This window comes from Asterias amurensis, chromosome 17 (genome assembly GCF_032118995.1).
Source record: "Asterias amurensis chromosome 17, ASM3211899v1".
Lineage (NCBI taxonomy): Eukaryota > Metazoa > Echinodermata > Asteroidea > Forcipulatida > Asteriidae > Asterias > Asterias amurensis.
The window spans coordinates 13,551,960-13,567,407 of NC_092664.1; the positions used below are offsets into that span (position 1 = coordinate 13,551,960).

General features: G+C 36.7%; 1 protein-coding gene across 1 annotated transcript; it reads left to right on the forward strand.

Annotated features, from left to right (window-relative positions):
- Positions 1-165: 165 nt before the first annotated feature.
- LOC139949954 (squalene synthase-like) lies at positions 166-15,178 on the forward strand. The gene is made up of 9 exons (XM_071948544.1): positions 166-235; positions 1,843-1,948; positions 4,898-4,995; positions 6,920-7,103; positions 9,642-9,770; positions 10,381-10,572; positions 12,259-12,435; positions 13,300-13,452; positions 14,161-15,178. The coding sequence occupies exons 2-9, from the start codon at positions 1,853-1,855 to the stop codon at positions 14,359-14,361; spliced, it is 1,230 nt and encodes a 409-aa protein (XP_071804645.1). The 5' UTR covers positions 166-235; positions 1,843-1,852; the 3' UTR covers positions 14,362-15,178.
- Positions 15,179-15,448: the final 270 nt, after the last annotated feature.

Below are 15,448 nucleotides of genomic sequence, written 5' to 3' on the forward strand. Positions count from 1 at the left end.
AATTAACTATTATTCCTTAAAAAGTCTGTTTTAATTGTCAAAATAAAGAATATAGGAATAAGTAGGAAAAACAGCCCCGCCTACCAATTGTTTTATCAACAGAGGGCGCTCCGCTTGCTTGATAATTTCCCCACCTTGAAGTGCATGGTTTCTACGCTGCAGTAATAAGCATGCAAATCAAGATATCAGCTGACCCATTTTTCGCCAAGATCAGTCGCAGTTTCTTCATGCGAGGGTAAGTTTATCGTGCATTTGTTAATTTGTTAACAAGCATTTGTAAACAAGCAGCACTGTACCTAAGATGTTTCAGTCTCATAAATCAATGCTGTGGTAAAATAACTTGTTTTTAAGAACATTTTATTAGTTTGCACTTGTGACTTGCACAAGTTGCAGTTTTTGTAGCCCAGCTAAAAATAAAAAAATAGCTAGCCAGCCAGCCGTGTGGGCAAAATTTTAACCGTTTAAAAGAACAATCATGGCCCAATTTCATGGCTCTGTTTATCATATAAGCACAGAATCGGCGCTTACGAAAGCAGGGAACTCTGTGCTTACAGCAAGCCTATTTCAGGTGTTGGCGGCGAATTTGGGCGTCTGTGCGCGTGCGTACTCCACGTTACTATACTAGTCATTCTACGTTTACAAGGCTAGCGCAGAAATTCCGCGCTTGCACGTAAGCAGGGAATCGTGATCGTAAACGCAGAATTCAACGGTAAGCAGAGCCATGAAATTGGGCCCAGTAGCTACAATCACGCGGTTAAAAACTCCTGAACTGTAGTGTGTGTATGTTTGTAACTTTTGATTGACCTTGGTGCTACTAAGCGGACGCTAAGCGAAATGAAAATGGCAGACGGTCTGTTTTTTTCTGAAGGAGAAATAGTGGATAATTTTCTGCACGTCGCCACCAATTTATCCACCGTGAATTAACTCCAAAACCACCAAATTTTTGTCTTACCTGAGAAGAAGGGACATACGGAAAAATATAGCTGCGCTTCTGCGTCCCATATCCAACGAGGCCGAAGGATATGGGATGCAGACGCGCTATATTTTTTCGTATTCCACGAGCGCGCATGTTATAACGAATTTATCCGCCAGTCTCGCGTGCAACGCGCAAAGTTTAAAATTTCAGAACGTTATTTCGCGACGAACAGCTTGCCCCACACATTGAAACGTGCAAAAAAAAGGGTGGGTTTTCCCCATTATTTTCTCCCGACTCCGATGACCGATTGAGCCTAAATTTTCACAGGTTTGTTATTTTTTATATCAGTTGTATACTGTTTACCGAAAACTGCCAATGGCTTTAAGCAAGTTTTGTGAAACCATTCCTGAGAATCCTATGACTGGTCTTAAATGTAGTCGAACAGTCTTATTAAAGGCTGGGACTCATCTGAAATCCTATGATCGATCTAAATTCATGAAGTCAGGAAAAAGTTTTGAGAAATTTACCTCTGGTTCACAACTCGCCACACAAATCGTGATTCCTAAAAATTAAATGTGAGAGTGCTAGTGGGGGCTAGCACACTCCATGCACTGACTGACGTCCTACCAGGGCTAACTCCATGCTAGCACAAGCAATAATATTGCCCCCAATTAGCAAAATTTTTACCACTGATGAACCGCAACAGACATTCTATGAACACGTATTTGATTAAATGGGTAATATTTAGAACTAACCGAGTACAAAATCATTGTGGAAATATTTTTACAGAAAAATCGTCAACAACTTTTTCTGAGAAAATGTCTGTGAACTGTGGACATAACATCTAGCAGTCATCTGTTTTGCAATGATTATAGAAATCTTACCATCTTCAAGCTTTTAATTGAAATCAATTTTTTTTTAAACAGTTAATCAGCGATGGATCTGCTGAAATCTATAACCCATCCTGATGAGGTGCTTGCGCTGCTCAAGTACAAGATTGGCGGTGGTCCCACAAAATCTAAACAGAACTTGGTGAGTTTAATACAGTCATGTAGTTTATTATAAAAGTCATTGGTTTGGTCTGCGGTAACACAATTTGTGTATCTACTTGCTAGGTTGATTCGTTCTTTGTGGAAATTTGTCGTGCTTTATATTCTACCACTGCAGAATTGAACAAAGTAGATTTTCAGAATTCGGGAGACTTCTCAGTTCATGAGAACACATGGTGTTACCACAAACCGAATACAATGTTGGTTCAACAAGTACAATTTTTGTTGATGAAATATCTAGTAATAAACCACTTGATTTGCGAAATACGAACTTTTTTAAAAACATAAACGGTGATCCTCTGCCTGCCACTTCCCAGGTTGTATCATTAACATTTTGTGAATCAAAACCAGTGATCCCTGGGTACACGGCCCGGGTATACATGTAAAAGGATATTGACAAAATAGAACTAGATAGCTCAGTTGAAAGAGCACCGGCACATTGAACAAGAGGTCATTGGTTCAAATCCCTCTCAGTAAATGTGTTCGTTCCACCCAAAATTTTTAATTTTTCCAAGGAAAAATATCATGTAACTAGGATTGGAAACTTTGTATGGTGGAAACACGATATGGAAAGGTTTGCGGTAACATAATGTATTGATAATCTCTAAATGAGTTGGGGTGGTTCTGAAAAGAAACGTTGGCTTCAACTCAAAATATTGAACTGCCTCTAGCTACCGGACAATTTCGGTAGTCCATTTGGTAAGACACTGCTCTAGAATTGCAAGGGTCATGGGTTTGAATCCCACGCGAGTAACATGCCTGTGATATTTTTTTATAGGACTCGGGAAAGTACTGAGTATATAGTTCTAACACACGTTCGGTGTACGGGTAAAAACAAAAATGAATATTCAAAATATCATGTAGTAAATCACAGTTACTAAGCTAGGCCACCTAGCCACTCCAGAAATCATGACAATTTCGTCCATTTAAACTGTTAAAGGAACACGTTGCCTTGGAGCGGACGAGTTGGTCATAACAAAAGCGTTTGTAACCGTTTTTTATAAAATGCATATGGTTGGAAAGATGTTTTAAAAGTAGAATACAATGATCCACACAAGTTTGCCTCGAAATTGCGTGGTTTTCCTTCTACTGTGCGAACTAACATGGTCGGCCATTTATGGGAGTCAAAATTTTGACCCCCATAAATGGCCGACGTGTTAGTCGACAAGGTAAAAGGAAAACCACGCAATTTCGTGGCATGTTTGTGTGGATCATTGTATTCTACTTTTACAACATCTTTCTACCCATATGCATTTTACAAAAAACGGTTACAAACGCTTTTCAAAGACCAACTCGACCGATCCGAGGCAACGTGTTCCTTTAAAGCAAAACTGACCTTTTGAGAAAGTACCAGCAGAATTGTATTGAAGCCTTCCTACAGGGCATTAGTACAGGATACACTGACCAGCACCACTTAAATATTTGCACACATGTACACACAATTATGATTTTGTACAAGACAGTGCAGGAGTTATGGTACCTGCATAAATAACCACGTATTTCCTGTTTGTAGAATTACAGTGTTGAAATAGCTACTATGGACTGGAAAAAAAATAATTGCAGAATTTTTTCTTATAATGTGTTTGATTATAACTTGATTGTAATTTGATATTTTCTCCAAGAGTCCATGGTACGTAATTAAATAGGTTTTTGGGCCCAGTTTTGTTCCAGATTTGTTGACATGCCAGTCCCTCCAAGCCAGCCTCCTCCGAGGCAATTGATGTGGCGCCCTCTATCGGTGACTAATACAAAACAACAAGACGAAGGGGATAAGAGATGTTAAATTTGCATCGGGGATAAAGAACATTAATTGTTTTTAAAAAACATTTTTTTACCCATACACCGATGTGTGTTAGCACTGTACACTCCACTCAGTACTTTCAGTTTCCCGAGTCCTGTGAAAAAATCTTGATCACAGGCATGTTACACCTGAGTATACAGTGCTAACACACATCGGTTTTTGGGTAAAAAACAAAAAACAATTAAGACTAAGGGGGTAACACAGGCCCACAAATCATTCTCAGGAATTTTCACAGACAAGACAAATGCTTCCCTGTCTATTTACTTAAAGACACTGTACACCTTTGGTAATTGTCAAAGACCAGTCTTCTCACTTGCTGTATCTCAACATATGCACAAAATAACAAACCTGAGAAAATTTGATCTCAATTGGTCGTCGAAGTTGCGAGATTAATAATGGGAGAATAAACATCATACAATTGTCACACGACGAAGTTATGTGCTTTCAGATGCTTGATTTCGTTACCTCAAAATCTAATTCTGAGGTCTCAAAAAAACCCAAATATTTAAGTTGAAAATTACTTCTTTCTCAAAAACTCTGTTACTTCAAACTCAAAAACGTGTGAGAAATAACTTCTTTCTAGAAATTGACGTTACTTACGAGGGAGCTGTTTCTCAAAATGTTTTATACTATCAACAGCTCTCCATTGATTGTTACCAAGTAAGTTTTATGCTAACAATTCTTTTTGAGTAATTGCCAATAACTAGTGTCAACTGCCTTTAAAGGCAGTGGACACTATTGGTAATTACTCAAAATAATTATTGGCATAAAATCTTTCTTGGTGACGAGTAATGGGGAGAGGTTGATGGTATAAAACATTGTGAGAAATGGCTCCCTCTGAAGTGGAGTAGTTTTCGAGAAAGAAGTAATTTTCCACGAATTTGATTTTGAGACCTCAGATTTAGAACTTGAGGTCTCGAAATCAACCATCTAAATGCACACAACTTCGTGTGACAAGGGTGTTTTTTCTTTCATTATTATCTCTCAACTTCGATGACCGATTGAGCTCAACTTTTCACAGGTTTGTTACTTTATGCATATGTTGAAATACACCAACTGTGAAGACTAGTCTTTGACAATTACCAATAGTGTCCAGTGTCTTTAAATTGTTACTTTGTATTTTCGTTTCAGGCATCGCTGAGCAGTACAGCCAGGACATGTTATGAATACCTTAATCTGACCAGCAGAAGTTTCGCTGCAGTCATACAGGCATTAGATGGAGAGCTTAGGTATGTGGTCAAAATGCAGTTTTGTGGTCCACACATTTTCCAGTAGACAGAGTCCTGCTAAAATAGTGGGGGAAAATTACAGTTTGTGCACCTGGGGCCACTTTCATAGAGCTGCTTAAGCAAAAAAATTGGTTAAGCACGAAAATACATGTTACCGGCCAAAATTTCATGCTGGCATCAAAGCAATGTATATGGCCATATACAGAGCTTGTGACATGTATTTAGCTAATGTTTACTTAGCATAACAACTGAGTGGAGTCTTGGCCGGTATTCTGATTTTACTAAGCATGGATTTTTTTGCTTAAGCAGAATTTTGTGCTTAAGCAGCTGTATGAAATTGGGCCCTGTGAAGATGTTGAAACACCTGTAAAAATGAAAGCCCCTCAAATGTCAAAAAACCTACACTGTACGTATGTAAATCATACTTAGAGTCAGGATTGCATTCATCATTTCACGCTGTCCCAGTTTGTAGCAACCAAGCTGCTGTATATAATAGATGTTAAATTTGCATCGGGGAAAAAGAATATTAATTTTGGCTTTTACCCATACACCAATGTGTGTAAGCACTGTATTCTATAATAAACCCTAATTATCTGATTGCACATCATCACTTGCTAGTAATATCACACTGTGCTGTCACTGCCTAGCTGTGTACACAAGATTTATAGCAGTAGTTGTTTACACAAGTTTTAGAGTAGTTCTATACGTATAAAAAAAGATAATGTTTTTTAACCTCGCAATCTACGATATGCTCTTTGTACTGATTTTTTTCCCCAATTTATTTAAAAACTTTTTCTTTGTAGTTTGTAGATTTGATATGTTGGAAAATTGCACACATGGCTAAAATTCAGATTTTGTTTGTTTATGGTTCATGCTTTATTTTAAAAACACTCAAAAGTTTGCGGTCCAACAATCAAATTTCATTTTGAACTAACGATTAAAAAACCCTGTTAAAAACACATAAAAGAGGATAAACAAACTGAAAGAAAACACTTCTAAAGAGAACAATTTAAATCAAAAACGATATTAATAATAATAATGCCAAAACGTCATAATCATGTAAACATGTTCTAGGGTGTTGAACATATAGACAAACTAAATATTAAGAAAATACGGAATTAAAGCAACAGGATTAAAAATTCTTTAAAACATTCAACCAGTTAGTAAACAAACTAAATAATATAGAAATCCTAAAGTCTTAAAAATGCAATTAGTTCTAAAATCTAAAATACAAAACATTATTACACATAAGTAGGATTTGAAACTTTGCATGGTGGAAATCAGAGCATACCGATCGAAACGACGAGTTGAAACCAACGGTTCTTTTTAGAATCACCCCAACTCATTAGAGATAGTCACTACATGGTGTTACCGCAAACCTTTCCATATTATTACACATTGCAAGCATTAACAGTAGGTAAAAATATGCAACGATGGAAATGTTCCTGCAGACAATCAGTCCTGGTGTGAAATGTTTAAAGCCATTGGACCCTTTCGGTACAGAAAAAGAAATAAAAGTTCACAGATTTACAAATAATTTACCAGGTTTACAGAAGGTAATGGTGAAAGACTTCTCTTGAAATATTAGTCCATGAAATGCTTTACTTTTTGAGAAAACGGTAAAACAATTTAAATTCTCGTTAGCGAGAACTACAGATTTTTTATAAACACACGTCATGACACGGCGAAACGCGTGAAAATAGGAGTGGGTTTTCCCGTTATTTTCTCCCGACTCCGATGTCCGATTGAGCCTAAATTTCCACAGGATATATAAGTTGTGATACACGAAGTGTGGGACTTGGACAATACTGTTTACCGAAAGTGTATAATGGCTTTAAGTAAGCAATAAAGGGACCTGGCTTTTTGTACGACACAAAAAACGATAATGTACTAAACAACAGACGCACTTGATTGTTTGAAACAGGCACGCGGTCTGCATCTTCTACCTGGTCCTGCGAGCCTTGGACACAGTGGAAGATGACATGACCATCCCTCTTAAGGAGAAGATCCCAATGTTGCAGACATTCTACAAGAATCTTGAAGACACAACGTGGACCTACACAAAGAGCAATGAGAAGGATCGTATCGTCTTGGAAGACTTTCAGTCGGTAAAGCACTGCTCCTTGTCTTTCTCTAACTGCTAGATGATCAATGTGAAAGTTAAAGGGACACGTTGCCTTGGATTGGTCGAGTTGGTCTTTGAAAAGCGTTTGTAACCGCTTGTTATCAAATGCATATATGATTAGAAAGATATTTTAAAAGTAGAATATAATGATCCACACAAGTATCACTCGAAATTGCGTGGTTTTCCTTTTACCTCATCGACTGGCAAGGTCGGCCATTTATGAAATGGCCGACCATGTTAGTTCGCAAAGTAAAAGGAAAATCACGCAATTTCGAGGCAAATGTGTGTGGACCATTGTATTCTACTTTTAAAATATCTTTCTAATCATATGCATTTTATAACAAACGGTTTCAAACGCTTTTTGAATACCAACTCGACCGATCCAAGGCAACGTGTTCCTTTAAAGAGACACATTGCCTTGGAATGGGCGAGCTGGTCTATGAAGGCGTTTAATGAACAACGCATCAGAAAAGCATTCGTGTTCCTTTAAAGGGACACATTGCCTTGGAATGGGCGAGCTGGTCTATGAAGGCGTTTAATGAACAACGCATCAGAAAAGCATTCGTAACCATTTGTTATAAAATGCATGGTTAAGAAAGATGTTTTAAAAGTAGAATATAATGATCCACACAAATATGCCTCGAAATTGTATCGTTTTCCTTTTACTTTGTGAACTATGTGTAACACGGTTGGCCATTTTATGGAGTCCAACATTTGACTCCTCAAAATGGTGTGCTGTGTTAGTTCACGACGTATAAGGAAAACCTAAAATTTTGAGGCATATTTGTGTGGATCGTTGCGTTTCATAACGAGTGGTTACAAATGCTTTTTATAGACTAACTCGCTCGATCCAAGGCAACGTGTTCCTTTAAAGGGTCTGATTTGGTTATGACTATGAAAGCTATTGGCATAAAAACTTACTTAGTAAGAAGTACTGCTGCATTGGATAGTATTTTAAGTACTGCAGTTATGGAAACAGATATATACTGTAGCTTTTTATACCGCAAAGTTTAATCTGAGAAGCGCTACTAACAGAATGTATTTCTCTGTTTAATTTATAGTTGCAGAACTAAATTAAAATAGAAGATTCTATTATTAAAAAATATGTTTTTTTCAGTTACCACTAAAGTTAGAGTTCTAAACAAGCCTTATCAGCCTTATCCTTTTTCTGAAAAACGATAATCAGTGCAGTTCCATTGTGTCTCTATCAGACATGCCTGATTATTTATAACTTGTTGAAGTGCAGTGTCAATACCTTTGTATTATTATTGTGTATTTCTAGCTTTAATTTTCCCGTTTGCTTACTTAATTGTTTATATTTTCTTTGTGAAGCGCTTAGAAACTTATTTTTAGTATAAAGCGCTATATAAATGTAATCATTATTATTATTATTATTATTGTATCAGCTATCACTAAGCATTAAATTACTCTTTTAGAGGGAAGGTACACGTTTGGTAATTACTCAAAACAAATATTAAGTTAAAAACTGACTTGGTAATGAGCAATGGAGGACTGTTGATAAACCATTGTGGGAAACAACTCCCTCTGAAGTAATGTAGTTTTTGAGAAAGAGGTATTTTCTCACTAAAATAATAAAAGACTTCTAGCTAGAAACCTTTTATTCCAATCTGAAAGCACACAAATTCATCCAACAAGGGTGTTTTTTCTTTCATCATTTTCTTGCAACTTGGATGACCAATTGAGCCCAAATTTTCACAGGCTTGTTATTGTATGCTTATGATGGGATACACCAAGTGAGAAGACTGGTCTTTGACAATTACCAAATGTGTACAGTGCCTTTAAGCAATTAGGGATATTCATGTTTATAAAGCATGGTTAGTTGTGTTTTGTTCGTGTACTAGTTACTAGTAGCAGGCTTGATACTTCACGGAGGCAACAAAGGCGATTGCCTCCGTGTCCCCTGGTCATTGCCTTGGTGCCCTTGAAATGCTTAAGTACAATTTTGCAATTTCATCATAGGGTGCCCTATACCAAGAAGAAAATGCCTTGGTGCCTTGGTGCCCTTTCAGAAACGAAGCATACAACCCTGTAGTATGGATGATAGCTAGTGCAGAATTGAAGTGGACTCTTTTTCCCATGGATTATGATCCGATGATTACTTTTCGTTGAGTATCACAAGTATAATGATTACTTTCCATGATTATAACTGTGAGTACCAAAACGGGAATGAGACCCACAAGATATTTTTTTAATTAATGTATTTTACAAAAATATTTTTTTGTCAATGAAAAACTTGTACGAGTACATTTTTACGAACCAGGAAAAAAACACTGCATTTAAATGGATGCTGTTGGATGGGTAATAAAATAAAGAAGATGAGCACGCATGGCATCCATGCTTGTTTGTTTACATTTGTAATAACCATTATCTCCACACTCTGAACGCAGGGATTCTGAACAGCTCTTCAAAAGGAGAAGGAACAATTCCAAACAGCAACATTTTGATAGATTTGAAACTAACAAATTATTTGAACTTTTTATAAAAACTTTTCTACATGCAGATTGCTCATGAGTTTCGAAGTCTTTCCAAGTGCTATCGTGTTGTGATATCAGACATCACTGATAAGATGGGCAATGGTATGTGTGAGTTTGCTCAGCGAGACGTTGTGACGAATAAGGACTGGGATCTGGTAAGCATAAAGCTGTCCTCACATTTTAGTAATAATAACAAACCGATCTTATAGAAAAGTGTCATGGCCGAGTGGTTAAGAGCATCAAATTCAAGTTCGGGTGGTTAAGTCATCGTAGTGTGGGTTTGAATCCCAGTCTTGACTCTTGTGTCCTGGAGCAATAATAATTATAATATTATTGCATTTATAATGCGCCATCTATCTAGTGTTCAAGACCCTATTCCTAGGCGCAGAACAAAAAAACAATACCCTTAAAAAAAATAAAAAAAAAATAAAAAAATATACAATGAATAATCTACTGTCAAGACATGTAAGGAGCTAAGTGTATTGTGAGGATTTAAATTAATGAGTTTTCAGCAACTTTTTAAACAATGGAAGAGAACTACAGCATTGGAGCAAGATACCTTACTACTAACATGACGAATGTAAAGTGCATCGAGACGGTTATTGTGAAATGCGCTATATAAGAACTAGTAATAAGGGAATCAATGTGTGGTGAAGAGGTTTTGAACTAGTGGTTTAATCCCAATGAGGCCTGGTTCTTGGTAGTTTTACAGAGACGAATGTACCCATTTATATATTTTTTTTAAACTTCTTTTCTTATCTTCAGTACTGCCACTATGTAGCTGGTCTGGTTGGTATTGGTCTCTCTCGACTCTTCTCAGCCTCTCATCTTGAAGATGCCATCGTTGGTGAAGACACGTATCTCGCTAACTCCATGGGACTCTTCCTTCAGAAGACAAACATCATCAGAGATTATCTCGAAGATAGTCTAGAAGGAAGAGAGTTTTGGCCAAAAGAGGTATTTCTTTAAAGTCCAGATATTTCCATTACCCCCCCCCCCCAAGCCCCCCCAAAACCCCCCCTCCAAAAAAAAAAACCCCCAAAAACAACAACAACCAGGAGGCCAACGCACTCTAAAGGCTCGGTCACCAGGCCCCAATAGCGAGAACAAAAAGGAGAACGATAAAAATGCATGCCCTCGATTGGTTGAATTAGCGTGTGCGGATTCTCATTGGAGCACTTCAACCAATCGAGGGCTTGCATTCTTATCGTTCTCGTTTCCCGCTCTAGTTATCAGGGCCTGTGTGACCGGGCCTTTACTCTTCAAGCTTTCATGATGGTGTATGGGGGCCATGCAATAAGTTGAATGGAATTTTGACTGTTTTTCTTTGTCACTGACAATTGATACTCCTTATCATTAGCTGTGTCTCAGATCAATGCACAGTGGACATTGATTTATTCTAGGGGGGAATCTGTGCCTGGTGGTATAATGTATTTGTGCTGGGCAAAAATTGTGAGTTCTGCGCAAGCCCGCCCAGCACCATCGACGATAGTTACAACACTGCTTAAAACCCATTTATTTGTGGAATGTTTTTGTTATGTAGTTTTGTATCTTCAGTGCATTATTTGTTTGTATATTTATATGTTAGCTTTGTAAAAGTCTCTATTCTTTATGGGCCGCTGTAAAATGCCTGTATGTATGCATGATGTATGTTATTGATAATCACTTTTTTATTCGTATAAATAATAATTCTCACACTTTTTATTATTGCTTTTTTTTTTTTTTTTTTTTTTTTGGTGTGTGAAAAAACCCACATCAATCCATTGTATTATCTCTGATTTATTTTATGCATCTTGTATCAGTGTAGTTTGTAGTGTCCAATGCTTGTCTGACCTTTTTTAGGTTTGTTTGTGAATCTGGATGGCTCTTTTCCTGCTTCTTCCTATCAGAACAATACCATTTCTTTTAAATTTTGTTACTTAATGTTTTTCTTTGTTTACCCCATAATAAACACATCTTTTTTTCACTGCTCATAAGATGTATTTGGTTAATAAATTTGAACAAAGAAATATTTGCTAGAGCAGGACTTAATTAAACCTGCGACCTCCAGATTAATATGCCAGCATTCTAAGCGTGTGTTGTTTAACGCACGTAAAAGAACCCAGTGCACTTATCGTAAAGAGAAGGCGTTCACCCCAGTGTTCCTGCTATAAAAGGATTAGGTCTCATAATTCAAATGTAGAATAGAATAAAATACAATAATTTTATTGTCCACATTAAAAACATAGAAACTTGACATCCACTGGCCAAACTACAAGTCTACACAATCAATATAAAAACTATATAAGTTACAAAATAAGTCCCACATCTTGCAGGAAATACTAAATGTTACAGCGCCAGGAGCGTCACTGAGTGACGGATATGCACGCTTTATAAGAAGCCACTATTATTATTTTTTGTTATTAAGCTATGTTGGCAGTCTCCCTACCTTTTCAATTTTTTTTTAGGGGGGGGGGGAGGGGTGCTAGTCAGAAGTATTTAGTTTCTTAATTAAATTATCTTGTTACTGTGAACAAATATATATAGGCCTACATATAGAAGTAAACAGTAGTTACATCAAAAACAACACAATGAAAAGGATTACAAAGTGATGGTTTAATAAAGACTTAGTTCTCAATTTCAAGGTTTTGTTTTTAATTTTAGACATGGAGTAAATACACGAGTGAACTGAAGAACTTCCAGAAGCGAGAAAACCTATCGTCCTCCTTACAGTGCCTGAATGAACTCGTCACCAACGCTCTGCATCACGTTCCTGACGTCTTGAAATACATGTCTAGGCTTCATAACCAGAGCGTCTTCAACTTCTGTGCAATTCCTCAGGTGCAGTTTTTCTTTTCTTATCTTTTTTTCACTTTATATTTTCACTTTTTTGAGTTTCTAGTTCTGGTTGACTTTTTGGGTACTTTTTGTAGGACAAGGACACAACACACAATGTCCACAGATTTACATCAAACTCACACCGTTTGAAGATAATAATGGTAGAAAGCTTCCATTAAAATATTACTTGCTGAGGTGCTGTTGTTTTTGAGAAATGAGTAAAGAAGTCATGAAAATAATTTTTGTCTCTAAAGAGAAAAACTTATTTTAGCATGTCAAACGTATTTTCGTGACATTGTTTTACTCGTTTCTCCAAAAAAAAGCACCTCAGCAAGTAATATTTTAAGGGAAGCTTTCTACCATCATTAATGATCTTCAAATGATGTAACTTAAATGTAAATCTGTGGACATTGTGTCTTGTGTGTTACAAAAATTACCTAGACCCTTTAATTGACCAATTTATGACCGAATAACCTCAAAACATGGTCCCAACCTAGCTATTCCATTGACGTGTCGTGGCCGAGCCAGTAAGTTGACAAAAGCCAATCTGCATGTATGACCCCACTTTTAAACAGAAAGGCTGGCTTTTCCCCTACTTTTTTTAGCATATAAATGGCTCACGTTTTAGGCGCATCAGGAAAATCTGTCTAAAGTAGGCACTGAATTAAGCTGAAACTTACCCCGTGTGACTTTATTGTACATATTTCTTGAAAATTTCCCATATTGTTTCTTGATGATTTTTCAATGTGCTTGTCTACGTTAAATGGAATCGGAGATTGATAAATCAATTAATTATTACTATTCATTATTATATAAGTCTGCATTACGTTGCCCAAAAATCAATCTATTACCCTTCTCTTTCAACAGGTGATGGCCATAGCTACATTAGCTGAGTGTTACAACAATCCTGATGTATTCTCTCGAGTGGTCAAGATTCGTAAGGGTCAAGCGGTCAGCATGATGATGGAAGCAACGAGTATGGCCAGCATCAGGTCCATCATCCATCACCACACCCAACAGGTAATAAATAATAATAATACTTGATTCTTATATAGTGCTTTATCACACCCCCTAGGTGCATAGTATTATATCCTGCAAGGTACAGTGGAGCTACATTTTGAAGTTTGAGACTTATTTCTTTATAGCACCATGTATTGGCTTACAAGGTGTTGTGTACATACGTAAACGAACCTAGTGCACTTATCGTAAAGAGAAGGGGTTTGCCCCGGTATTCCTGGTCTAATCGGCAGCAAATTGTGCCACAGCACCTTTTACAAAACATTACATAGTGCTATAAAAGGATGTCTCATTATTCAAACGCAGTCTAACATCTTGCAGGAAATACTGTATAATTATTACAGCGCCAGGAGCGTCACTCAGTGACGGACCTGCGCCCTATTTAAGAAGCCAGTATTCTGATTAAGGTAATGTGGCCCAATATGTTGCCAATCAGACCAGGTTGGTGCTATCCCTTGCTGGTTTTCCAATTTATTATTATTGTTTAATTGTTTTCTACTTAGATTTTGATGTTTTTTTATCTTGTAAATAACATGTAATTTGACATTTTGGTCACAATGATGATGTTAACAAAATATACCAATATACACCAATGTAATTCTTGCATTTTGTGTAATTCCTAAGATAACTCCCTCACTTGAAGGTTTAAACATGAAGTTCCTATCGTAAAACTGTTCTCTGAAATATTTATCCTGTTTTTTATTCCTTCAGATTGGCAGGTCAATACCCTCTAAGGATTCCTCCGCTGAGTTAACGAGAAAGATTGTTGAAATCAACTTGAACTTGAGTCGATCTTCAGAGCAGTTAGCGACGCACAGTTTGTATCCTCCGCTATATGTTTCCTTGGCCATCATGGTTGTTATGATCAGCTATAGTTATGGCACTCAGATACTTCATTATCTCAATTTATAAGGAATTCCTAGGAATTTCCCGAGGAATTCCTAGGAATTTCCCAAGGAATTCCTAGGAATTTCCCAAGGAATTCCTAAACAATTCTTTAGCAGGTCCTTAGAAAATTGTAATGGAATTCCTGATGGTTGTCATGATCAGCTATAGTTATGGCACTCAGATACTTCATTATCTCAATTTATAAGGAATTCCTAGGAATTTCCCAAGGAATTCCTAGGAATTTCCCAAATAATTCTTAAAAAATTCTTGATCAATTCCTTAGAAAATTGTAATGGAATTCCTGATGGTTGTCATGATCAGCTATAGTTATGGCACTCAGATACTTCATTATCTTAATTTATAAGGAATTCCTAGGAATTTCCCAAGGAGTTCCTAGGAATTTCCCAAATAATTCCTAAAAAATTCTTGAGCAATATCTTAGAAAATTGTAATGAATTCCTAACGTTTGTCATGATCAGCTATAGTTATGGCACTCAGATACTTCATTATCTTAATTTATAAGGAATTCCTAGGAATTTCCCAAGGAGTTCCTAGGAATTTCCCAAATAATTCCTAAAAAGTTCTTAAGCAATTCCTTAGAAAATTGTAATGGAATTCCTAATGGTTGTCATGATCAGCTATAGTTATGGCACTCAGATACTTCATTATCTTGGAATTCCTAGGAATTTCCCAAATAATTCCTAAAAAATTCTTGAGCAATTCCTTAGAAAATTGTAATGGAATTCCTGATGGTTGTCATGATCAGCTATAGTTATGGCACTCAGATACTTCATTATCTCAATTTATAAGGAATTCCTAGGAATTTCCCAAGGAATTCCTAGGAATTTCCCAAATAGTTCCTAAAAAATTCTTGAGCAATTCCTTAGAAAATTGTAATGGAATTGCTGATGGTTGTCATGATCAGCTATAGTTATGGCACTCAGATACTTCATTATCTTAATTTATAAGGAATTCCTAGGAATTTCCCAAGGTGTTCCTAGGAATTTCCCAAATAATTCCTAAAAAGTTCTTAAGCAATTCCTTAGAAAATTGTAATGGAATTCCTAATGGTTGTCATGATCAGCTATAGTTATGGCACTCAGATATTTAT